At 55.9% G+C, this 23,869-nt stretch overlaps 8 protein-coding genes and 2 pseudogenes across 10 annotated transcripts; 3 read left to right on the top strand and 7 right to left on the bottom strand.

Annotated features, from left to right (window-relative positions):
• Positions 1-944: 944 nt before the first annotated feature.
• SPRG_30105 lies at positions 945-1,016 on the top strand (annotated as a pseudogene). The gene has a single exon. The product of its transcript is annotated as a tRNA-OTHER (tRNA).
• Positions 1,017-1,258: 242 nt separating this feature from the next.
• Positions 1,259-1,330, top strand: SPRG_30104 (annotated as a pseudogene). The gene has a single exon. The product of its transcript is annotated as a tRNA-OTHER (tRNA).
• Positions 1,331-2,353: 1,023 nt separating this feature from the next.
• Positions 2,354-3,007, bottom strand: SPRG_07839 (hypothetical protein; the record flags this gene model as incomplete). Its single annotated transcript, XM_012346831.1, has 2 exons — positions 2,354-2,572; positions 2,774-3,007. The coding sequence occupies 2 exons, from the start codon at positions 3,005-3,007 to the stop codon at positions 2,354-2,356; spliced, it is 453 nt and encodes a 150-aa protein (XP_012202221.1).
• Positions 3,008-3,752: 745 nt separating this feature from the next.
• Positions 3,753-4,576, bottom strand: SPRG_20457 (serine/threonine protein kinase; the record flags this gene model as incomplete). The annotated part of the gene is made up of 2 exons (XM_012346873.1): positions 3,753-4,142; positions 4,172-4,576. The coding sequence occupies 2 exons, from the start codon at positions 4,574-4,576 to the stop codon at positions 3,753-3,755; spliced, it is 795 nt and encodes a 264-aa protein (XP_012202263.1).
• Positions 4,577-8,212: 3,636 nt separating this feature from the next.
• Positions 8,213-9,037, bottom strand: SPRG_20455 (serine/threonine protein kinase; the record flags this gene model as incomplete). Its single annotated transcript, XM_012346872.1, has 1 exon — positions 8,213-9,037. The coding sequence occupies one exon, from the start codon at positions 9,035-9,037 to the stop codon at positions 8,213-8,215; it is 825 nt and encodes a 274-aa protein (XP_012202262.1).
• Positions 9,038-10,953: 1,916 nt separating this feature from the next.
• On the bottom strand, positions 10,954-11,778 carry SPRG_20454 (serine/threonine protein kinase; the record flags this gene model as incomplete). The annotated part of the gene is made up of 1 exon (XM_012346871.1): positions 10,954-11,778. The coding sequence occupies one exon, from the start codon at positions 11,776-11,778 to the stop codon at positions 10,954-10,956; it is 825 nt and encodes a 274-aa protein (XP_012202261.1).
• Positions 11,779-13,823: 2,045 nt separating this feature from the next.
• Positions 13,824-14,737, bottom strand: SPRG_07838 (serine/threonine protein kinase). Its single transcript, XM_012346830.1, has one exon. It carries the CDS (start codon positions 14,702-14,704, stop codon positions 13,877-13,879), a length of 828 nt encoding a protein of 275 aa, XP_012202220.1. The 5' UTR covers positions 14,705-14,737; the 3' UTR covers positions 13,824-13,876.
• Positions 14,738-16,374: 1,637 nt separating this feature from the next.
• SPRG_07837 (hypothetical protein) lies at positions 16,375-18,362 on the top strand. The gene is made up of 5 exons (XM_012346829.1): positions 16,375-16,942; positions 17,005-17,047; positions 17,131-17,339; positions 17,404-17,851; positions 17,909-18,362. Exons 1-5 carry the CDS (start codon positions 16,424-16,426, stop codon positions 18,223-18,225), a joined length of 1,536 nt encoding a protein of 511 aa, XP_012202219.1. The 5' UTR covers positions 16,375-16,423; the 3' UTR covers positions 18,226-18,362.
• Positions 18,363-18,702: 340 nt separating this feature from the next.
• On the bottom strand, positions 18,703-20,308 carry SPRG_07836 (hypothetical protein). The gene is made up of 8 exons (XM_012346828.1): positions 20,246-20,308; positions 20,065-20,193; positions 19,962-20,021; positions 19,676-19,911; positions 19,459-19,624; positions 19,254-19,409; positions 18,992-19,202; positions 18,703-18,943 (listed from the first exon to the last, which is right to left on the bottom strand). Exons 1-8 carry the CDS (start codon positions 20,300-20,302, stop codon positions 18,798-18,800), a joined length of 1,161 nt encoding a protein of 386 aa, XP_012202218.1. The 5' UTR covers positions 20,303-20,308; the 3' UTR covers positions 18,703-18,797.
• Positions 20,309-20,374: 66 nt separating this feature from the next.
• SPRG_07835 (hypothetical protein) lies at positions 20,375-23,359 on the bottom strand. The gene is made up of 16 exons (XM_012346827.1): positions 23,210-23,359; positions 22,936-23,164; positions 22,789-22,889; positions 22,542-22,732; positions 22,316-22,484; positions 22,160-22,259; positions 22,050-22,108; positions 21,946-21,995; positions 21,768-21,897; positions 21,569-21,697; positions 21,283-21,519; positions 21,131-21,232; positions 20,967-21,074; positions 20,767-20,916; positions 20,556-20,704; positions 20,375-20,506 (listed from the first exon to the last, which is right to left on the bottom strand). The coding sequence occupies exons 1-16, from the start codon at positions 23,330-23,332 to the stop codon at positions 20,431-20,433; spliced, it is 2,103 nt and encodes a 700-aa protein (XP_012202217.1). The 5' UTR covers positions 23,333-23,359; the 3' UTR covers positions 20,375-20,430.
• Between the last annotated feature and the right edge of the window lie 510 nt (positions 23,360-23,869).

The following is a 23,869-nucleotide window of genomic DNA, read 5'->3' as shown; positions in this document are numbered from 1 at the left end:
GTGGAGTCTTTAGTCTGTACAAAGGTATCATCAATCCATATCCTATGAGCCCACTAACAGTGGCTGGCATACAATAATGGCTCCTGACAACCCCCCATGATGGCTCGAAAAATACAGCCAATGGGTTGGACGGATTGAGACTCAACGCACTCTTCTACAACTCATGTGTAGGCAGATTTACGAACTACCTAGCTTAGAAGTTGTACAAGGGTAGCGCTCATGCTCAACCGAGTCCACGTTTCGATCGCCCTCCAGCAGCACAAGCCCTCGCACCATTGCACCCCGCGCGTGCTCCGCAAAGCCGCACTGCGGAGACGTTACCACTAACGTGTCATCGATTCGCATGCATCGAGGTCGCCCCGCAGGTCGCCCCGTGTGATCCGCACACTGCCCGAAAAACGCAAAATAAAATGGACTCCGATGCTCTTCTCTCTCTTGTTGCATGCTGTGTACAAACAATGTTTACTCAGCCCGACTTGTCGTATGCGCAAAGCCCAAATTCGTGACGTCGATCGATCATTGGCGATCACTTAAATCGCCGGGGCTCGTGATTAGTACAGTAACCGCCCCGCTGTCCCGCTGCGGAGCATAAACGAAGGGTCACGCCTTCTACATCGTCGCTACAGGGGATACACGGTAGGTGCTGCCTGACACGAAGTCGTTGCTTGCTTCAACGTCCTTTTTTGTGCCGTTGGTTTGCGACGCGATCGCGCACCCGGTGTCTTATCGTCTTAAAATGTGTAGACGTCAATCGATCATCGGTGATCAAGTACATCGCCGCAACTCGTGATTCGTACAAGAACCGTCCCGCTGCGTAACGTCATAACCGCAGAAAAATAGAGACTATGGTACCCTGCAACCGTAGGGTCCCGTCATTTTGGGGTCCCGTAGTCTCTATTTTTACAACGCCATGGCTTTAGTCAAGAAGGCTGAAATCTAGTCGACATCTTTTAGTCTAGCGGTATAGACACTGGTTTACCACCAGGTAGATCCGGGTTCAAGTCCCGGTGAGATCCCTACTTTCTGACTGGTTATGAGCCCAATATACGCACTTTCCCATGCGCGTGTACCACACTCTTCCTCACTCTCATACTCACTTGGTTACACTCTCCTCTGTTACGGGGCAGTACAGACGGCAGATGGCTTCTTGATGTGACACTCTCTCTTCTCCTCTCTCACTACTCCCATCGATCAATCATTGGCGAGCGCCTGAATCGCCGCTGCTTGTGATTAGTACAGAAACCGTCACGCTAGTCGACATCTTTTAGTCTAGCGGTATAGACACTGGTTTACCACCAGGTAGATCCGGGTTCAAGTCCCGGTGAGATCCCTACTTTCTGACTGCTTTCGTGATCTTTTCTCTCATACCACACCACTATCATTTTTCAACTCTTCGCACAACATGCAACGCTTTGTCACGACCTCGACGCTAGCAACCACGTCGGACGGCGCTGTCCTGCTTGCCTACGACACTGACCGCGCCACCACGTGCGTCATCAAGCGCACGCGCCTCTCGCGCTCGACGCACGCCGCCATCGCGAGCGAAGTGCGCGCCTACGACGTCCTCCACGCCAAGGCATCCGACCACATCCTGCGCTGCTACAGCAGCCACATGGATCGCAAGCGCGCGCACCACTACCTCCTCGTCGAGCACTGCGCCAAAGGCGATCTGTACAACCACCTGCATGATCTACCCATGCACAAGTGCACGCCCGAGCTCGCGCAGCAGTATTTCATGCAGATCGCTCGTGGTCTCGCGGCCATCCATAGCTGCGACCTCGCCCACCGCGATCTCTCGCTCGAAAATGTCTTTGTCGATGCCAACGGCCAACTCAAGATCGGCGACTTTGGCCTCGCGACGCCACTCGCAGCCACGGCTACACATGCTGTCGGGAAGAGCTACTACATGGCGCCCGAGATGCACACCAGTGGCGACTACAGCGCGGCGACCGTCGACGTCTGGTCCCTCGGCATCGTGCTCTGGATGCTGCTCACCGGCGTCACGCTCGTCGAGTCGTCGTCCGAGGCAGACGAAGTGTTTGGCTTCCTCCAGCGCGTCGGTATCCGGACACTCGTTCGCGCATGGGGACTGGCACTGCCAAGCGACGCTGTCGAGATGCTGGCGCTGCTCTTGGTCGCGGACCCGGCACTGCGTCCGTCCATGGCCACGGTGCTGCAGCATCCATACTGCCAGCCGCGTACCACTGGCGATGTGTCGTCGCGGTAGAGATGACGTTTTTGAGCTTGTGAAATTGGTCGTTTGTCGTTCCGATAGAATTGTCATATTGTAGAGTGATATAACAAGATATGGATTGATACCTTTGTACAGACTAAAGACTCCACCTACTAAGATTTACGTCTTGAATATTTGTCCAAAGTCGGCAGCCATAAGCTCTTCAACGTGCAGGAGTTCATCGTCCGGCAGCAGGACATTCCGCCCGTCATTGGGCGCGAGCTTGTACAAAGGATCCGTGGCTTGGTTGATCTCGCGAGGGTGGTGTTCGCATGTGCACGTAAAACGTGCCGCGAGCTCCCGCGCCTGCACATGCAGCTTCTTCGAGCATTTTGGACCCTGAAGATGCGCTTCATTTGCTGCATGAGCAACATGCTGTCGCCGCGTGCCGCGAGGTGTGTCGCTTCCAGTCGCTGATCTAACTGGAGCGCCGTGATCAGACCGTCGTACTCTGCCTCGTTGTTGGTTGACGCGGTAGCAAGGTAGTTGCTTTGGTACACCACTCACTGGCGTGTCGCAGTCAAGAAACGAGCGAGCCACTGACGCCGCAATGCGGGTCTGTCCGAGCAGCGCCGTCAAAAAGTACGCGGCCCCTGCAAGCGAGGTCTCGTGGAACACCGTGTCGAGAACAGCGTGCTCGCCACGTTGCTGCACGAGCGACTTGAAGCGCCTCGCACGAGTCCAAAGTGACGAACCGAACGTGCGCGTGGTCGGGAGCGCGTCGTCAGGAGCATGAAGCTTGCTGCATCTTTGGTTCCAGAGCTTCCAGAGCATCTGCGAAGCTAGCTGCCCAACGCGATCGAAAACAGGGCCGTGTAAGCGCCGAGGGCAACAAATATTTTATTGCCCTCGGCGCCAATGCGGGGCCTGCAGCAACCACGCCGGCGCGCCCAGCTGCTCGTGCGAGACAATCGAGCGTACATGGTCGGCGACCACGATGCGCTGCGGAAATCGTTATCGTAGGCGAACAGATGAACTATGCAACACAGCACGAGCACTGATTGGCTTGCACGTCCGGATAAGGGGGTAGGGGAAGAGGGCTAGTGAAATGGTGTAGCTGAAAATCAAAACCTTATGGAAATCGCAAATTGCCTCGCCTACGATCAACGCCGCAACACGCTGCACCTTCAACACTTGCTGCGTAAGATATTGGCCATGTACGTCGACCTCGTTCCCATCATCATGAACGCGTTCCGCCAAAACGAATGGCCCCACAGCCACCGCATGCAGGCCAGGGCGACCCGCACCCAAATAGCAGCACCACTGCCGTTCGCGTCAAGTCGAAGATTCATCACCGATACTACCAGTGGAGCGACTATCAGCATCGACCTACCTCCATAGATTTCAGCGAACCGCCGCGAAAAATTACACCCAATGCATCGAGGCGACGAGAAAACAAAAACTTTTCACACAAAATTGACAAAAATTGGATCATCTTGCAATAACCACGTGCAGCGACGCTACAACTATTCTACTCGTATGAGAATCAGTCGATTTCCCAAGCTCAAAAACGTCATCTCTACCGCGACGACACATCGCCAGTGGTACGCGGCTGGCAGTATGGATGCTGCAGCACCGTGGCCATGGACGGACGCAGTGCCGGGTCCGCGACCAAGAGCAGCGCCAGCATCTCGACAGCGTCGCTTGGCAGTGCCAGTCCCCATGCGCGAACGAGTGTCCGGATACCGACGCGCTGGAGGAAGCCAAACACTTCGTCTGCCTCGGACGACGACTCGACGAGCGTGACGCCGGTGAGCAGCATCCAGAGCACGATGCCGAGGGACCAGACGTCGACGGTCGCCGCGCTGTAGTCGCCACTGGTGTGCATCTCGGGCGCCATGTAGTAGCTCTTCCCGACAGCATGTGTAGCCGTGGCTGCGAGTGGCGTCGCGAGGCCAAAGTCGCCGATCTTGATTGGCCGTTGGCATCGACAAAGACATTTTCGAGCGAGAGATCGCGGTGGGCGAGGTCGCAGCTATGGATGGCCGCGAGACCACGAGCGATCTGCATGAAATACTGCTGCGCGAGCTCGGGCGTGCACTTGTGCATGGGCAGATCCTGCAGGTGGTTGTACAGATCGCCTTTGGCGCAGTGCTCGAGGAGGAGGTAGTGGTGCGTGCGCTTGCGATCCATGTGGCTGCCGTAGCAGCGCAGGATGTGGTCGGATGCCTTGGCGTGGAGGACGTCGTAGGCGCGCACTTCGCTCGCGATGGCGGCGTGCGTCGAGCGCGAGAGGCGCATGCGCTTGATGACGCACGTGGTGGCGCGGTCAGTGTCGTAGGCAAGTAGGACGGCGCCGTCCGACGTGGTTGCAAGTGTCGAGGTCTTGACAAAGCGTTGCATGTTGTGTGAAGAGTTGGAAAATGAGCTGAGGCGTCGGTGGTGTGACCGACGCCGACGAGAGATAAGATCACTCGTGTCACGTTTTTTGTGGTAAAAATACAAAAGACGGGACCCTGCGTTACGTCCCACAGCGGCTGTACTAATCACAAGCCGCGGCGATTTAAGTGATCACCAATGATCGATCAACGCCCTAATCATCGCCTAGAATTAGCGACAAGATGCTTGATGGGCGACCCAGTAGCTAACGAGCAGCACAAAAAGGTGGTTAAAGGGAGCAACGACCATGTGGCTGGCAGCTCCTACCAAGTATATCGGCTCCAGCGTCGTGCGCGGAGGACGACAGACACGGCGAAACATGCAGCGATGACCAGAGTGATCATTCTGCCGAACGTTTCAAGGCGTAAGAATAGCCACACCGGCGTGTGATTAGTATAGCGGGCCCGGAATTCAGCCATCCATCATCGTCGTCTGATACCTTTCTCTCGGCCGTTTCAAGCTGTCGGTGAGTGCAATGTCGCTAACCGCCAATCACGTTGCTCTTTGGGCTTTAAGGCTGACATAAATCATGCTTCTAATGTGCATCAACCAAGCAATATACCTGGTGATATTGTGATGCTCAAGTTCACGCCTTCACCGACGCGCGTCGAGCTCTACCGAACCATGTCGTGGTCAATCGCAGCAGATCTTTGACTGGTAATCCGGCTATTGTTGGCGGTGATCCCGCTCATGTGATACACTGCCCCACCACCGAGACTTCTGTAGCCTTGGCTCCAGCGCACCCTTTGGAGCTGAAAATACATACCGTGCGCAAACCACGAGCCAGCGCACATGCAAAGGCACCACGAGCCAGCTTTGTCACTACGACTGTAGTGTGAGATGGAAAGGACGCACTGGGAACGCTAGGATCGCACAGCGAATCTCTTCTTTGGCGTACATACGAGCTAGCTTGTCCGCTCGTATTTGACGGTTGCAAAAGATTGGCATAAGGAAAAGTGTAACTGTTAGTGATCACAGCCGACGCCATGACAAGCATCCGGATATGTGGCGTAGAATCCGGATGTCGGTCGCGATCGATGCAACGCACTCTTATCGGGTGTCCTATACTACAGGTACATGTAGTGTCCTCGTTGATTGCTGCTCAAAGTTTGACATGCTGCCGTCACTATAGCATAGCAGGTGCGATGGGCACTCACTGTTGCTTGAGCTGAGCAACCGCGCCGTCCGAGGTCCCACAACATGTCCGTGGCCACTGGAATGATCCCAGCGTTGTGGCTCCGCGCATAGAGCGGGGTTGTGAAAATGCTATGTCATTCAAATGAATTCATCGCAAAATCACCCAGTGCCCAGGGATGCCACAAATCAGCACGTTGAACCTCTGCCCACCACTAGCGACTTGATGTTGTTGAACTGAGTTATAGTACATGCAATTATTAAGATATGGTGGACTTCCTAATGCGCGCGTGAGGCGTGGCCAGTGCGTCAAGCGAGGAGCGTTATTGGTCGTGATTTGGGATTGTGCAAGGGACCAGGTAGCGTGCACACCAAGGATTGCCTCGGAGAGCGATGAGCGACGGGTCAAGCGAAGGCACCACAGCGCAACGAGCCAAGTGCCGGACATGTGCTTCCAGTGAAACACCTTGGCGTCCCCGAGACCTTCTACGGGCAACCGGGCCGAGTGGCCTCGTTTGAACCTTTACGGCAGCCAGCTCACGTCCTTTCGCGGTACGGTGACTTTGTGTACAGGATCGCGTTGCAAGCCGTGGTTGTCCGATCCAGCTTGCACTTTCTCGGCCACGATGCTCGACACCGCCTTCTCTGCGATGCGCAAGCCCAAGAAACGTACGACCATCTCTTGGTGCGCTGCCCATACGTCCGCGCGATCTGCACCGGTGCGGGACATTTTGCAGATACAACTCCCGATATCGGTTGCTAGCTTTCTCTACAACGACGTCGCCGCGCTGTATTGGGCCCACAAGTCGTCCATTCGTGCCCTCTGGCCGATCTTACGCGCTTGCGTCTGGTATTGCCTTTGGCTCGAACGCAACAACCGCGTCTTCCGCACGACGCAGACGCAACTTCCCGCTGCTGCGCTCGCGATCCGGGCCGCTACTACCGCACGACTGCAACGCCAGTCAAATTTCGGTCGCTGGCGGTTGCCGGTCAGTCAAATCTCCATCGTCGCCGCTAGAGCGGCGCGGGGTCCGAACTTGACGAGCCATGGGGGGCACTGGGTATGATGCGAGATGAGCGATAAGCAGCGAACAAGAGCGGTCTCGAGCAGCCGGATCCAGCGACGAGCTGGCTGCAGCGCTGGAAAAAGTCCTGGTAGTTGTTCGTCGAGTTCAGCGACTGTGAGTCCAAGGACTTGGAAGCTGTCTACGTGCATGTAGCCTTGAGCGACGAGCGTCTCGATGTGCACGTCGCGATCTTTGGCGAGCCACTTGAGCTTGCTTGACGCAGGAAGATGCGCGTTGTGCCAGAGCGGAAGACGATGAAGTACGAGCGGAGCTGGGCGAGGCGAGCCATGCATGGTGTAGACGTGTGAGAACCATTCGATGAGAGCCGATGGTCAATGTTCTGGAAAGCTGGGCGATGCGAGGAGAGCCTTGACTGTCGGGTGATCCTTGTTGGCGTGGAGGAGGTCACCAAAAGCCCCCACGGTTGGTACGCCTCCTCCATGAGCGCGACACCTGCCGTGGTTTATGGGGACGGGTCTTCTGGTTGACTCAGCCATGCCTTGACAAATCGAAGCGACGTTGAGCGAATGCGCGATTTCCAAAGGTCGTGCGCGTGCGAGAGGCCGAGGCCACCATGGCGCTTGGCTAAGAAGACAAGTTGTTGAGCAAAGTGCCGATGCGTCCGACGTCGAGCGAGCGTGAGTGGTTCGTCGTGGATGTACTGGAGCGTGAGCCGATCGACTTGAGCAGCAAGCGAGGCGTTGGGAGGAACCCACGCGAGCTGATACCAAAGGACTGGCAGGCAGACAGCCTGCAAGATGACTACCTTGCCAACGAGCGAGCGCATTCGGTGCGACCAAAGCTGTAGATGGTCTCGAAACTTCTGTAGCGCGTAGTCGTAACGGGCTTGCGGAGCTAGGTGCAGCGCGACCAAGATGCCTAGCGCTTTCGCAGGCGCTATCGGCGTGACCACGTGTCCCTTTTCACGAAGGGGCGTATCTTGCGAGCCGTTGTAGAGCTAGTATTCTTGATTTCGACGCCAACAAAGCAACCCGCCTCACGTCACCCGAGGTCATGGCAGTCATGAAGGCATTACGCCCTTTGCCACCAGAGCAAGCTCGCCATTGCGAAAGGTGGCTTCGAAGAAGCGGCGCCGTTATGTGCACGACAGCTAGTACGTGGTCGGCTTCAAGAGGATACGATAGTTTCTCTGTCCTGCTAGGTGCATGCGAGACGTCCGCCACCATAACAGGCGACATTGACGGCAAAAAAGTGAGTAAGGTGGAGAGCCACGGCTCCTTTCGCTACATTTGAATATCAATAAAACATATGATGGCAAAAATGTCAATGATTAGATCTTAAAGCTTCAACTACGACGTAGTTATCGAGTACGTAGTACTCGATAACTATTCTATCTGAACAACAAACGACCAATGTCACAAGCTCAAAAACGTCATCTCTACCGCGACGACACATCGCCAGTGGTGTGCGGCTGGCAGTACGGATGCTGCAGCACCGTGGCCATGGACGGACGCAGTGCCGGGTCCGCGACCAAGAGCAGCGCCAGCATCTCGACAGCGTCGCTTGGCAGTGCCAGTCCCCATGCGCGAACGAGTGTCCGGATACCGACGCGCTGGAGGAAGCCAAACACTTCGTCTGCCTCGGACGACGACTCGACGAGCGTGACGCCGGTGAGCAGCATCCAGAGCACGATGCCGAGGGACCAGACGTCGACGGTCGCCGCGCTGTAGTCGCCACTGGTGTGCATCTCGGGCGCCATGTAGTAGCTCTTCCCGACAGCATGTGTAGCCGTGGCTGCGAGTGGCGTCGCGAGGCCAAAGTCGCCGATCTTGAGTTGGCCGTTGGCATCGACAAAGACATTTTCGAGCGAGAGATCGCGGTGGGCGAGGTCGCAGCTATGGATGGCCGCGAGACCACGGGCGATTTGCATGAAATACTGCTGCGCGAGCTCGGGCGTGCACTTGTGCATGGGCAGATCATGCAGGTGGTTGTACAGATCGCCTTTGGCGCAGTGCTCGAGGAGGAGGTAGTGGTGCGTGCGCTTGCGATCCATGTGGCTGCCGTAGCAGCGCAGGATGTGGTCGGATGCCTTGGCGTGGAGGACGTCGTAGGCGCGCACTTCGCTCGCGATGGCGGCGTGCGTTGAGCGCGAGAGGCGCGTGCGCTTGATGACGCACATGGTGGCGCGGTCGGTATCGTAGGCAAGCAGGACAGCGCCGTCCGACGTGGTTGCCAGCGTCGAGGTCTTGACGAAGCGTTGCATGTTGTGTGTGGAGAAATGTAAAATGAGCTGAGGCGTCGGTGGTGTGACTGACGCTTACGAGAGTAAAGATTACGAGTGCCACGCCGTTTGTGGTAATAAAATATAGAAGGTGCGACCCTTCGGTTACGTTCCGCAAGGGAACGGTTACTTTACCAATGAGAAGCCGCAGTAATTAAAGTTCGTGTAAATGACTGACCGATGTGGCTTCTCACCTACATTTTGTCGCTGAAATGAGCTATTTCGATGCGAATATAGAGATAGTAAACTTCCTAATGCGCTCGTGAGGCAGGCCGGTGCGTTAAGCGAGCCTACAATTTGATGGACGACAAGATGCTTGGTGCGCGATCCAGTAGCAAGCGAACGACATATAAGGTCTTGAAGAAAGCAACGACTTCGTGCTCTGCAGAACGTGCAGCGAATCACCTCCGGCGCCAGTCCCGAGGATGATTAGACAGGAGCGAAACATACAGTGATCACTGTGCGGGACATTCGGGGCGTAAGAATAGCCGCCTCGAAGTACCAGTGCGCCTTGTATTACAATACTGCAATCCAGCCATCCACCATGGTCCGATCGATACCTTTCTCTCGGCCGTTTTCCAAGCTGTCGCAGAGTGCCGTTTCACCCGCAGCCAATCGCGTTGCGACGCGTGCTCGAGGGTTCTCATGAATCATTATTCTAGTGCGCCGACCAAGCAGAAACCTGGTGATTTCGCGATGCCCAAGATCTCGCCTTCACCAACTCGTGTCGACCTCTGCCGAGCCATGTCGTGGTCGGTCGCAGCAGATCTTTGAATGGCAGTCCGGCTATTTTTGGCGGTGATCCAGTCCCTCCTGCTCATGTGATACACTACTGCCCCGCCATGATCACTGTAGCCTTTGCTCCAGCGCACCTTTTAGAGCCGAAAAAATATACTACCGTATATCTAATATAGTATATCGTACGCAAATCACGAGCCAGCGCACAGGCAAAGGCACCGTAACATGCTTGTCAATACAGCTTGAACGTAGTGTGAGATGGCAAGAACGCACTGGGAATGCTAGGGTCGTACGGCGAATATCTCTTTTGGCGTACGGACGAGCTTGCTTGTCCGCTCGTTTCAGACGGTTTCAAAAGGTCGCGGCAAAGAGATGTGTAACTGTCCGTGATCACCGGCCATCACTCGACAAGCATCCGGATACAAGTTGTGATATCCGGATAGTCTACCTGGACCACAGCTCTCTCATCGGGGTTACAGTACAGGTACTTTCGATGCGCTTCAGTCGCTCAGGCATAATACGTGAAATGGTCCTTAGTGTCGCTCGAGCTCAGGGATTGCTCCGTTCGGGGTCGTAAATGTCGGTCGAGTCGCAGATCCATTTAAATATCCGCCGGAGGGTTCAGCAAGCATGCTCTTCCCTGCAGATATTCAGGCAGGCGACACAAGCGCAGCGTAGGACGACACCAAGGTCGCTGCTTGATGATGGACGTAACAACTCACTCCAACAAATGTGCGGTACCGGTACGAGTAGCGTTCGCGCGGCCTCGAAGCGTGGCCTTAAGGATGTCATTTGTGCCGAGTTCGGCCGACGCTTCATGGCGAAATGAAAATGATAGATGAAGACACAATGGCCTCTACTAGTGTGGTCGATAAACGTTGCTTTTCGATCGAGCAAGCGTGTGGCTCCAAGTACGTTGTCGACTGCAATGAGATATCTGTCGAGCTGGGTCCATGCGAGGCATCCGCCACCATACCAGGCGACATCGATGGAAAAAAGACAGTATGGTGGAGAGCCACGGCTCCTTTCGCTACATTTGAATATCAATAAGAACATATGATGGCAAAAATGTCAATAATTAGATCTTATCGCAACAACAAATCGATAACTATTCTATCGGAACAACAATCGACCAACTTCAAAAGCTCAAAACGTCGTCTCTACCGCGACGGAACATCACCCGAGGTGCGCGGCTGGCAGTACGCATGCTGCAGCACCGTGGCCATGGACGGACGCAGCGCCGGGTCTGCGACCAAGAGCAGCGTCAGCATCTCGACAGCGTCGCTTGGCAGTGCCAGTCCCCATGCGCGGACGAGTGTCCGGATACCAACGCGCTGGAGGAAGCCAAACACTTCGTCGGCCTCGGACGACGACTCGACGAGCGTGACGCCGGTGAGCAACATCCAGAGCACGATGCCGAGGGACCAGACGTCGACGGTCGCCGCGCTGTAGTCGCCACTGGTGTGCATCTCGGGCGCCATGTAGTAGCTCTCCCCGACTGCATGTGTTGCCGTTGCAGCGAGCGGCGTCGCGAGGCCAAAGTCGCCAATCTTGAGTTTGCCATTCGTATCGACAAAGACATTTTCGAGCGAGAGATCGCGGTGAGCGAGGCCGCAGCTATGGATGGCCGCGAGACCACGGGCGATTTGCTTGAAATACTGCTGCGCGAGCTCGGGCGTGCACTTGTGCATGGATAGATCATGCAGGTGGTTGTACAGATCGCCTTTGGCGCAGTGCTCGAGGAGGAAGTAGTGGTGCGTGCGCTTGCGATCCATGTGGCTGCCGTAGCAGCGCATGATGTGGTCGGATGCCTTGGCGTGGAGGACGTCGTAGGCGTGCACTTCGCTCGCGATCGCTGCGTGCGTCAAGCGCGAGAGGCGCGTGCGCTTGATGACGCACATGGTGGCGCGGTCGGTATCGTAGGCAAGCAGGACGGCGCCGTCCGACGTGGTTGCAAGTGTCGAGGTCTTGACGAAGCGTTGCATGTTTTGTGTGGAGAAATGAAAAATGAGCTGAGGCGTCGGTGGTGTGACTGACGCTTACAAGAGAAAAGATCACGAGTGCCACGTCGTTTGTGGTAAAAAATATAGAAGGCGGAATGAGACGGTTACTTTACTAATCACAAGCCGCTGGGACTTCACGACCCACCAATGACGGGCCGGTGTTTACAATTTGTAGCACGTCAATCCGCTTGGGTCGAGTCGCAAACTAAGGGCGCAAAAGGTCGTGCGATCGCGCAGGTCATGAGCGATGTCGTGCCAGTCAGCACCAAGACTACATATATAACTGGTTTTTATGTACTCTTGGGCAGCACCTACGGTGTATCGCCTTGAGTGGTGAGGACGACAGACATGGGCGAAACTTGGAATGATTATGGTGGGATATTCTGGGGCGTAACTAGAGTCTCATAATCCATGGTATCTCTCTCGGCGGTTTCAGGGCACATTGTCGCAGAGGGCAGTGTCGCCAGCAGCCAATCGCGTTGCTCGTCCAGCGGCCCACAGTCCTTGCTCTTGACACACGAAACATTCTTCTCGTGCGCAGACCAAGCGCTGTACATGGTGCTTTCGTACGATCACGCAAAGACACGTAGCAAGCCGATGCGTCCATTCTCTGCCGAACATTGCTGTAGCCAGTCGTTGGCCGCTGGACCGGCGGTGCTCCTTGCGAACCGTAGAAAACGGTTTTTTGATACACAACCACAGTGCAATGGTGCCGTATTCGCTCCAGCGAAGCATCGAGTACTTTTTAAAACAGAAAAGATATACTATCTATACCGTGCCCAACCGTGCGGCAAAAACATCCCAATACAGTCGAGCGATACAACGTGAACGAGTTTCGAGTGCGAGATATCACGAACGCAGGAAGATGAAGGCGATCGTCGCACGGTGTCGATCGCCTTCCGTCCCTATGTCGTATACTTCTCCAGCTGTTCCTTTTGACTGTTTCACCGGCCGAGAAAAGTGTAACTGATCGTGATCCAGTGGAGGCGTACCACAGCAAGTCCATGGACGAATCGGCGACATGAGTCACCCCACTGCACGTGCACGACAGCCTCGTTCAAGAGTCCGAGCAGCCCGCTCTTCGTCGGCTTCTCGCACAACACGAATGGTCGCGCGGACGTCCCGCGGATCGCGCTCCAGTCTCCGTCTGCCTCGACCAAGTCCCGCCACCGGACAAAAAAAGTCGACAGTGGTATTACTGTATTTCGTTTCGAATGATCTGTATTTTACTTCACGACACGCGTGAACCATTGCCCGTGATCACAGCCGATGTCACGGCGATGTCATGGCACTCGACCAACATCATTCGGATACATGTTTTAATATCCGGATTTAGGATTTTGTCCGCTCCACATTGATGCAGCCGCCGCTGAATAACTCTACTGCCGGCAGTACATTCGGGGTACCGTTAGAGCGAAGGTCGTGGTCGAGACTACCGCGCTGTCGCTCGAGCTCAGTAATAGCGTCGATCGAGGGTCGGTACCTTCCTCTACGTCGTTCGACTTGTTGACCATCAAGGCAAGCTTGCTTGCGTCAAACGAGCCGATGACTATGGGTGCTTTGCGCCTGCAAGGAGTCGAAACGGACTTTCAATAAGGCGACTCGGCGAAACCAACGACTGGTCGGCAGAGCCTAGCATACTAGTGCGCCCTTTTTTTCCCTGAGCGTAGAAGCCATGGGAAATGCATACAATACTGCAATTGTACGACGAGGTTGCGGTACTGGTGTACAACTGTCGAAGCTATCTCGTGACCTTGCTCTGAGAAATGGTGCCACCTTCGTGCCCTACTGAGTGTCGGGCGACGGTGTTGATCTTCAATCAACACGGCACAATCGAGGACGACGGCAATTGCTGATGCGACGACAAGACTCCTTGGACGCTGGCCTCGCTCGCGTGGTCACCACCACACACGTATACTCCTGCTGTGGTGGCTTGACCACACCAGACACAACATGTCGTCGTACCGGTGTAGTTGGGTGTAGCTCGGTGGCAAGGACCTTCGTTTGACAGAGCAAATGCGAGATGATGATGATGATGCAAGGAGTTGTATTAAATAATAAATAGACGCGACACATGCCGCTACGCGACCGACGTCACGCTGCAGTAGCGGTGTTTCAAGACACCTGGCATGCTCAGTCTCTTGGCCGGATCCGCGACAAGCAAGCGCTCGAGCAAGTCGAGCGCATCGTCGGGCACGAGCGCGGACAAGTGCCACGCACTCACAAGTGCGCGCAAGCCATGGCGCTGCAGAAACCGAAAGGTCTCGTCGCCGACACTCGCGTTGTGGACCAGCGGGAGGCCCGTGAGCAGCATCCAAAGCACGATGCCGAGCGACCACAGGTCGACCTTGCTCGGATCGTAGCCGTCCGGGTGCGTGTGCATCTCGGGCGCCATGTAGTAGAGCTTGCCGCACGCTTTCGCAGCGACACTCGGAAACGAGACTGCGAGGCCAAAGTCGCCAATCTTGAGTTTGCCGTTCGCGTCGACAAAGATGTTTTCAAGCGACAGATCACGGTGGGCAACGCCGTGGTCGTGCATGTAGTAGAGCCCCGCGGCGATTTGGCCAAAGTAGCCTTGGGCCAGCGACGGCTCGCAGCGTGCATGTGGCAGCGCTTTCAAAAGGTTGAAAAACTCGCCGCGCGCGCAGTACTCGAGCACCAAGTGCACTTGCTTCTTTTCTTCAAAGACCTCGGCCATCTGGAGGACGTGGGCGGCGCCGAGGCTGTGTGCGTCGCGTTCGTGGAGCAGCGAGTACGCCTGCAGCTCCATGGCAATGTTGTCCTTCGTGGACGATGTGCGCGCGATGCGCTTGATAACATACGGGACGTGGCTGCATTTGTGGCGACAGAGGAGGATGTCGCCGCCTTGCGCCGGTGCGAGGATCGTTGCGACCTGGAAGCGGTCCATGTCTGCGGAGGCTTTGGATGTGCACGGCACGGGACAAATCGGAAAGTGAAGACAAACGCCGTCCGATTAGTGCAGGTGGTCGCGGACAGCCGGTTTTGCTTGAAGTTGCAATTGGCGAATCGCGACGCGCCTCTGGTTTGGTCAGTCTGTACTTCGAATTTTACGGCTACCTGGTTTTCGAATATCACGAACCATCGATTACTTTTATTCGTCCGACTACGAGGAGTAGCTACTACATAGCTAAATGGTAGCATTTCTATCATGGACTACTGTACGCCACTCTCACCGATTGCAAAGCAGAAAATGCATCCAGAAAATGAGTCGCTCTCCTCTTGCTGCTCGTGGCTCCTTGGACTTTTGTCGTCGTGTGTCTTGTTAAAATCTCCGGAATCCCAGGGGTTGGCAGGCTATCATCACGCAGTGCATCCGCCTCGTTCTGGGTGATATGGTGCGCCATCTAGCCAGCTCCACTTTCCAAGATCGGCGCTTTGGGACATGCGCCTGCGAAGGAGCAGTTATTTTTGGCGCGCAATTTGTGGCACTGGCCCTATGCTGCCCAGCTTGGCACGTCTACGTTGGTCACGCAATTCCATCCATAGGTTGCGCGCTGTTTTTATGCTTCGCCGTCCTCAGTACGATGCTGCGCCAGACTTCAAGGTGGCGTAGCCACGGCTTGAAGCTCCGCAAATGCAAGTCGAATCTTAGTCTTTTCCACCTGTACTGTGGTAGGAACCGTTTCGGTGGATTTCGGAAACGTGCTTCGACGCCGGCGCCCAGAACGAGTGGTGAAGTTTCTGCTTCTCCGAACTATTGTGGTGTCTTTCGATTGTGACGCCTGGTTTGACGATGCAGTATATTGCGCGAAAATAGAGTGACAATATATTCCATCGTCCCGAAAAATACAACGTAATGTAGAATATGACGATCGGTCGACACAAGTGGTGTTGCAACGTGGTCACCCAAGAAAGCACGTGCGACGCGCCGAGAGATCAAGAGCGTTGTAATTCCAAAGGCAACCTCAGGACTGCTACTGCCATCTTTCGTGCGGCAAGGCGGCAAATTTTACGCTGCCTGCAGTACGACGATTACCAACTTGGTCGTCAAAGCAATGGACCGTTGGTCAAAAACACGGCGTCGAGGACGCGACAGTGAAGCGGCGCGTGTTGGTTAAACCATGGGTTGGGTTGCAGCCCACTCTGTTGACCTCACGCGTGAGTCGCACGGTTGACATGCGTGTTGTTGGTCGTGCTTGTGAGAATCCACGTGTGCTAACGGTACCCAGTTTTACACGCCACGACGCAAGGACGTCGCCGCTGCGAATGCACTATGTCGTCTTGTGGACCCACTAAGATCTCATTTCGCACAGTTCAGAAAACACCGGTGGTCGCTGTCGTTCCGAGTGGGACCAGGCAGACCGCGACTCGCTACTCGGTGTCTCTCGAGACCGGGGCAAAAAACTTACTGTCGGCGTCGACGTTGGCCAATCGCTGGCCATGGTGTCGTCGACGTCGCAGCGTCACAGCCTGTGCCTCCACCTGCCTGTTGCGTGACTCTAGCAACGCCACAGCTTGCGGCCAATCCCGTTATAACACCATATAAGCTTGCCGTGCGATCTAGAAAAAGGCCGCGGGCCCGGCCACGTGTGATTGGCTTCTTTTTATTCGGCGATTAAACGGGTCATAATCCAACGCATCTTCAAGTACCAAGACAACTTACAGCATGGAGCTCGTCGCCCGCCATGGCCGCGCGCTCTTCAGCGGCGCTCTCTTTGGGCCCGCGCCGCTCCCGCCGCTCCCGACGACGCCGTCGCCGCCATCGTCGCATCGCCCGAGCATGAACCTCGACCTGTCGCCGCAAGGCGCCGAGATCACGCTTTCGTTCGAGAAGAAGCCGCTCGGGATTGGCCTCGTGCCCTCGACGCAGCTGTACGGCACGTGGGAAGTGAGCTTGGTGCCGCCGACGGCGCCGCTCGGCCTCGAGAAAGGCGACGTCTTGATGGCGGTCAACGACGACCGGTCCGTGACGAGCCTCTCGAACGAGGCCTTTCGCCGCCTCCTCGCCAAGGCCAAGGTCCCGCTCACGATTACGTTTCGCAAGCCCAAGCTCTATGGCCACTGCGACTCGCACTCGACGTCGACCGCGCTCTTCCCGCAGTCGTACGAGTACAGCAATGGCACGCCGCACGGCCGCAAGCAAAAGTCGTGGAACACGCGCGTCTCGGCCGACCAGTGGCGACATGTACGCCTTGACATATTCTTCATGCGCTTCTCATGGTCGCTGACGCTGCATGCGACGACTAGGTCATGGCCCGCGACGACCTCGACGAGAGCGAGCCCCCTACCGGTACGACGCTGTCCCACCTACACCCATCATCCTCCTCCTCCTCCAACAGAGTATACTCATGGTAGCCTTCTTCTTCTTTATAGATCGCGACGAGCTCGGTGAAGTGACCATCACGTTTCCGACCAAGCCACTGCATATGGCCCTTGCACCGTCGACGCGCATTTACGGCACGGTCGAGATCTTGGACCCAGAAGCCCACTTTCCAACGCTGCGGGCCGGCGATGTCCTTCTCGAGATCAACAACGAACCCTGCACGTCGTGGTCCATCGACCAGCTTGACCGCTATCTTCAAGTAGACATGTCGCACAACGCGCTTGATCTTTCTTCGCACCAAAATAATTGTATCTTGGATGTAGGTGACGCCGGCGCCGCTGACCATGACGTTCCGGCATCCCGAGCTCTTCCAGAGCTACTTGGCGACAATGGCCGCCTCGCCCAAGCCGGTCGCGTCGGGCTCGACAGTCCATGCGATGTTTCCGCATTCGCGCGAGTACAAGCAACACAGCGCGGCGCTGAGTCCTGTCCACACGACGACGATCTATGACGTCCAACACTGGCAGAAGGAAGCGCACAAGTTGAACCAGAACGGCTGGCTGCAGCTGCACCCACGCTCCGAGATTCTCAAGGTAAACCACGTCGAGTGCCTCCGCGACGCGCTGCCCTTCCACTTGCAAGACACGAGCCTCCAGCTGCTGTACAGCACACAGATCCACGGCTTTAGCCTCCTTCAACTCTTTACGCTCGTGGCTGGGAAAGGCCCGACGATTTGCGTCGTCAAGGACACGTGCGACCGCGTCTTTGGAGGTATTTTATATCGACGATTACGGAGGGTGGCGATTGATATTTTGATATTTTGTATAGCGTTTTCGTCGTGCTCGCTCCAGCAAACCAAAAAAGTGTACGGCAACGGCCGCACGTTTGTCTTTAGCTGCGCCCGGGGCAAGAAGCCGCGCGTCTACGCGTGGTCGGGCGGCGACAGCGCGTTCATCTACAACGGCCCCGACTGCCTCGTCTGGGGCGGCGGCCCGAAAGGCCTCGCGCTCTGCTTGCACATGGAAGACGAGCGCGGCTTTTCCCAGCACTGCACGACCTTTAACAACCCGCCGCTCGCTGGTTCCGACGAAATGTTCAAGATTTGGGCGGTCGAGATTTGGGGCTTTAAAGGCATCCGCCTCTAAGTCGTCGTCGTCTCATGTCGTTGCTGTCCTTAGTATGTTTCCAGCCCCTTTTCTTTCTATCTATATATTCTTTTTATTATTCTCGCACGTGGCCATTGATCGAGGCTAGGGCAATAATTGACTCGGATGATTCTACCGACTAAGATTTGAAGTTTGTTCAATAGAGATGAACGATTGTCATGTTGAGCGCGCGATTCAATGCGTCTTGTGTGCTGTGGAGAAAGGCGTTGCGATCCAAGCCTTTCGGGGTCGAGACAGGTACAGCCGAGTAAAGAAACCCCTCGCTCGCGGCATTGAAAGTTGAAGTGCAACGTGTGGCACCCGCTTCGATACCGATACCGGTGCAACGTGTGGCACCCGCTTCGATACCGGCCAAGCATCGTACCAAGTGCCAATAAATGGATGATTCTCTTGCGAGCGTAATACAGTGGTAGAGAAGCAAGGACCAATGGACACGCGCTCCGAATGCGTGGTGTCGGCAGAGGGGTCGAAAGAAACCGCACGTTGCCACGGCATTGAAAGTTGAAGGACAACTTGCGTGGCATTAACTACTACTATGGTGGACGCCGTGTCTATGCCCCGAGCCGCGGCAGATTCGTGGCTGGATTGTCGTGCCCAATGAAGAGGATTTCCGGCTGGATCTGGTTGAGACCCGAGTACGGCATGGGCTCGGACACGCGCGGCAAGACGTTTTCCGTCACTTGATTGCTCGATGGACCTAGGAACCTTCTATAGACAACCTGTCCATTTGAATAGAGACACGCACCCTCGAGACGCACCCACGGCGTCGGGTGCGGCTTGGTGCGCAGTGGCACCTTGGGCTTGCGCAGCCGGCCGTCGAACGGCTGGTTGGTCACGGGATCGAACCCGTGCACGTACGCTTGGCTGTTGCGCGCGTGCGTCGACCGGTTCAAGCGCAGATCGAGCGCGTGGTCTTCTTCTTGGAAGGCGCGCACTTGGATCGCCTTGTTGACTTGCTACATGGTTGGAGCATTGAGAAATCCGTCGAAACTCAAACAAAATTAAACCGTGGTTTTCATGCAATTGAGTCGGCGGTTGACGACGTTGGTGACCTTTTCATACTTGTCCGGGCGCAGAATCTTTTGGTTGATGATATTGTAGAGGCGCCCGGCGCTGAACTGCTCGCCGTGCGGCAGCGCATCGTCGCGGCCCGCACCGTGTACCTATCCCGTCATAAAACATGTCGTACAACAGACAATAATGGACACCCACTTTGGCATGTGCGTCCCGCGCCGCCAGAAACGACATTTCTTTCTCCGCATTGTAGTAGCGCGAGAGGAGCGGGTCGAAGTCGCGCGTCTTGTTGAACTTGGCGATGGCGTTGGCTTTGGCGGCCGCGGCTTCGGCCAGCGCGCGCGTCTCGTGCTCCGTGTGGTACCTACTCCACGCCATAAAACAAACATCCGACGACCCGTATATCGTTCGAGACTTGTTGCTAATGACGCTAAACGGCCTTGAAATGTGCTGCGACTCGACCATTTTCTTGCCCTTGTACGCGTCCTCGGGCTTGACGACCTTGCTCGGCGGCGTTCTGAGCGCCACGTTGGTGACAATGTTGTAGCCGACGCGTGTGTTGGGCGGTCGGTGGGTCTCGACCACCGGCTCTTTCTCGGCGCAGTAGTGGTTGATTAAATTGTGCTTCTGGACGTATTTGCTCTGCTGGGCCTAATATACCAGATGCATTTTTGATGGACGATATTGTCATCGCGGGGGACCTTGGCCGCAATGACGTGGTCGAGGCGCGCCTTGATCTCCGTGTCTTTGGCGGCAGCTTCCTACGCCGCTGTGAAAATCACGTTCGATTCTACCCGGTCGCACCCGCTGGACGTCGCGGTATTCGGCCCGCACGAGGTCGTACTCGCGCTCCTCTCTGGACTTTTCGTACCGCGTCACGTGCTTGACGGGTCGCTGGTCCTCGGTGCGCCATGGAACGACCGCCTTCTTGGCCTAGTACGCTTGCAAATTCGAGGCCAACTCCAAGCCAGCATCGGAAGACGACCTTGTAGATCTGCAGGTCGTCGCCCCATGTGGCGCCGCCGTAGCCCGGGTCGCCCATGCACGCGTCGAATGTATTTTTACGCCGCGGCGTTATGACGATACGTGCAACCGGCGACGTTGTATCATGTATCAAAATATCAGTATATCAAGTTGCCTTTAATTGCAATCCAGTCGAAAAAAGGGGCTCTAGTCGCTGGCGCGCTTGCGCGCATAGTACTCGTTAAAATCAAGCCGGAACGTCAGAAACGGGAGGTTCTCGGACCTAACGACAGCATTCAGGTCCGTCTTGAACGAAACAGAGAGGGAGGTACCCGATCGAGTGGCTCTTGAGGATCTCGAGGAGCGACTGAAAATGCGCGTTGTAGTCGGTGGCAATCGTGCGCATTTGCGTCACATACGCCGAGTGGGGCGCAAAGACGGACGGCGTCGACCGGTCGTGCACCGAGATGCCCCAGTCGCCCTACATCGTCATGCAGCAGTAGATAGTAGTACAAGCACGTGGGAAGAGGAGGAGGGATGTACGTGGCGGTCTTTGGCCTGTTGTCGGAGTACGTGGGCTTCCCGCATCGCGGACGTGTAGAGTGAGTCTTGGAGCTTGCAAAAGGTAATGATCGTGTCGAAAATGAGCTTGAGCTGGAGCAGCATCGGCTTGCTCTCGTCCATCAAAAAGGCCTACATCGCATCATGGGACGAAAGGATCGATGCCACGACCACGTGCGTACGTTCTTCTTGATCGTGTACAAGTACGCATGATGGGCCGCAATGAGCTCGTCCAAATCGGACGCGGCTTGGACGTTTTTGAGCAGTGTGTGCCACGACGTCTCGAGTACCTCGAATAAGAAATGATTTTTTCGCATTCCTCAGACAGCATCGGGGAATGCAATACCTCGAACATCATGTAGTTGTGCAAGTTGGTCGTAAAGTGGATCATCTCGGACCGAAGCAGGTTGCAATGATGCATGACCGCCCGCGCTTCCGGTAGCGTCTTCTACGCGGCCATGCATGATGAAATCCTCCGAAGAGCCAAGGAAGACGAACGCTAATGTCGTTGAGGAGGTTCATGTCGCGGCCCCAGCACGACGTGAGCGAGTGCTCGACACGCTTGACGCGAAAGAGGAAAGAAAACATGCGGAGGTACTCGGACATGGTCGTCTCTTGGATCACGGTATTGAGCGGCGGCTGGAGCTTGTAATGCAGCGCAAAGACGTCCCAGCCTTCGTCGCCGGCCGCTGCTTGGTGCAGCTTGACGTCGAGGCGGCTCAAAATCTCGGCCGACTGTAGCCCATCCATGTGCAAATCCATATCAATACAGAAGGAGACGCACCTCGTACTTGGCGTTGGACGCATTCAGCGCTGTCTCGAGCACGTTCATCAGATTATGGCGGTACAGCTGCGACGCCCGCTTCGAGAGCTCCGGCCCGAGGAGGTCCATGAGGCACTGAATAAAGTCACCCTACACAAAATATCGTAAAAATCGCTGAAAACGACATCAAAAATGGGCTGAAATCAGAAAAAATATGAACCTGGCCAAGGAGAAGGTACTGCTTGAGCGCGCGGCAGTGGTCGAGGAGCTGGTACTTTTCCAAGAGGATTTTCGTCACATACGCGTTCGTCTCGCGCGCCGCACGGTCGATCCACGCTTGGAATTCGATCCTATCATCAATGTATCAAGTTGCCACGTCGACTCCGCGCACCGCGTACCAGTGCTCGAACGTGAGCGTATCGTTCTGCAGCTCGGTTTCGAGGACCCACTAGACATCGTGTTAACAAAAAGTGTCATATCGTTCCGACCTCGGTGTCCCCACAGCACGTCCGGATAAAGTTGAGACTCTTGCCAATGACAAAAATGGTGTGCGCGAGGTCCCTGCAATCAAAAAGATGAGACACAGGCAGCGTTAAGACGAGTACTACGTACTTGGAAATGAAGTGCGGCAGCATCTTGTACTCGACGTGGTACTTGTGGCTCCAGAGCTGGTCGTCGGGCACGGTCGGGTCGCCCGCCACAAAAACTCATTCTACGCAGAGTCCGTCGATCGTCAAGCGCTGCTCATCGTTGTGGAGGAGTGTGTACATAGACGTCATCGAGCGCGCCTTCGAGCGTCCATTTTTGAATCATGCTCAGAATCGGCGCCGCAACTTGGTTGAGGATCGTCTGGATGAGACTCTTGACGAACGGGTCGCCGTGCTCCATGTACATGTGGATGCCGGTGGCGAGGGCGCCACCGCGAAGCCCCTCGACGCTGATCATTCGATCATCATCAATACGGTTCCATCTCGATACATCGTCGTTCTCGTACCTATCGACGAGGCAGGCCATGACACGAAGCCGATCCAATGGGTCTTGGGTCCAGACGTAGAGTCGCTTAAGCGTCAGGTGCGGCGTGCTTGTCGTGTCTGCATCCATGTCGACCTGCGCCGAGAGAAGCGCGACGAGTCGGTAAAAGTCCGAGAGCTCGGTTTGGAGTGCGTGGCAAAAGCTCTGGCAAATCTACAAGTGCAACAGAATGGTAGGAAACACGCTCATTTGATACAACAACCACGTACGACGCCGTTGGCCTGGACATCGCTGTGGCGCTCGATGAAGCTCGCGAGGCGCGAGTAGAGCCAGCCGACTTCAGTGAGCTTGCGGATCAAGTCGCGCATGGCTACAAGCACATGCGCAATGAGGACATAAAGGAAGGAGGTTCGTACGGAGGGGCACGCCGACGTGCCGGGCGACCTCGAAGCGCTCGATCGCTGGGTTGAAGTAGATGTACTTGGAATCGATGCCCTGGAACGCGTAGAGGACTTCCTTTAAGAGCACCGACTCGGGGATCTCGCACGACTGGTCGTGCTGCTTGGTGAAGGCGCGGAACGTTGCGTCGTCCGAGGGCTTGGCCTTGGCGGCCGGCTCGGCGCTTGTCGGCCGGGCGTCCGAAACCTGTCCATGCGACGATGTATCGGTGCAAGTAGAGGCGTTTCGTACCAGAGGCGGCGCGGGCTTGGTCGACGGCAGCGGCATGGGCACGTAGAGCGTCGAGACGTCCGGGTCCGTGTCGAGGCTGAGCTTGAGGAGCGTCGTGAGCAGCGCCGCCTTCTTGTGCAGCATCGCATGCGTGAGAAAGTCCTGCTGAAGTGCTTGGAACCGGTCGAGCGCGCGGCTACGGTCGTACGTCATCGGTATCTCGGACAAGTGGCGCTGGATCTTCTGCGTGATGCTGAGCTAGGAGGAACGCATCGCCCGAGCCTCGCCCTGACCGCCATCGTACCATGTCGTTGGCGCTGTGGTTGCTGGCGCTGCCGAGTCGGCTCGAGAGGATGCGCAGAGAGAGCGACGTCAGCGCGGGGTTGGGCTGCCATGGAGGCAGACCACGAGCTGGTCCACGAGGCCTGCAACGTCCATCGTTTGCTCAGAATGAAACGCTTTTGATTGGACAAAAAGAAGCCAATCGTCATGCAGTATCACAGGATTTTCATGGCGCTGCCCAAAGGCCATGGCCATGGGATGCGGACGACAATACTACCAACACATCCTACAACAGCATGCACAAATTGTCTACTTCTGCAGCGACTAGGTGGTGCGGCCCGGTTGTGTTCTTGTGGCACCTGGTGCTAGAAGCTGCTATGGCTGGTTATAAACCACACG

The sequence above is a fragment of the Saprolegnia parasitica genome, assembly GCF_000151545.1.
Source record: "Saprolegnia parasitica CBS 223.65 unplaced genomic scaffold supercont2.31, whole genome shotgun sequence".
Classification (NCBI taxonomy): Eukaryota; Oomycota; class Saprolegniomycetes; order Saprolegniales; family Saprolegniaceae; genus Saprolegnia; species Saprolegnia parasitica.
Note: the sequence above shows the minus strand (reverse complement) of the source record. Positions and strands in the feature narration are given on the sequence as shown.

Coding starts and splice junctions, on each gene's coding strand:
- SPRG_07837 (XM_012346829.1), top strand. CDS start 16,424: ATGGAGCTCGTCGCCCGCCATGGCCGCGCGCTCTTCAGCGGCGCTCTC. Junction 16,943..17,004: donor CGGCCGACCAGTGGCGACAT/GTACGCCTTGAC, acceptor TGCGACGACTAG/GTCATGGCCCGCGACGACCT. Junction 17,852..17,908: donor GTGCGACCGCGTCTTTGGAG/GTATTTTATATC, acceptor TATTTTGTATAG/CGTTTTCGTCGTGCTCGCTC.
- SPRG_07835 (XM_012346827.1), bottom strand. CDS start 23,332: ATGCTGCACAAGAAGGCGGCGCTGCTCACGACGCTCCTCAAGCTCAGC. Junction 21,996..22,049: donor CAACTTTATCCGGACGTGCT/GTGGGGACACCG, acceptor CACGATGTCTAG/TGGGTCCTCGAAACCGAGCT. Junction 21,233..21,282: donor ACCTCCTCAACGACATTAGC/GTTCGTCTTCCT, acceptor ATGGCCGCGTAG/AAGACGCTACCGGAAGCGCG.
- SPRG_07836 (XM_012346828.1), bottom strand. CDS start 20,302: ATGGGCGACCCGGGCTACGGCGGCGCCACATGGGGCGACGACCTGCAG. Junction 20,022..20,064: donor AATACCGCGACGTCCAGCGG/GTGCGACCGGGT, acceptor ACAGCGGCGTAG/GAAGCTGCCGCCAAAGACAC. Junction 19,203..19,253: donor TCAATTGCATGAAAACCACG/GTTTAATTTTGT, acceptor CCAACCATGTAG/CAAGTCAACAAGGCGATCCA.
- SPRG_07838 (XM_012346830.1), bottom strand. CDS start 14,704: ATGGACCGCTTCCAGGTCGCAACGATCCTCGCACCGGCGCAAGGCGGC.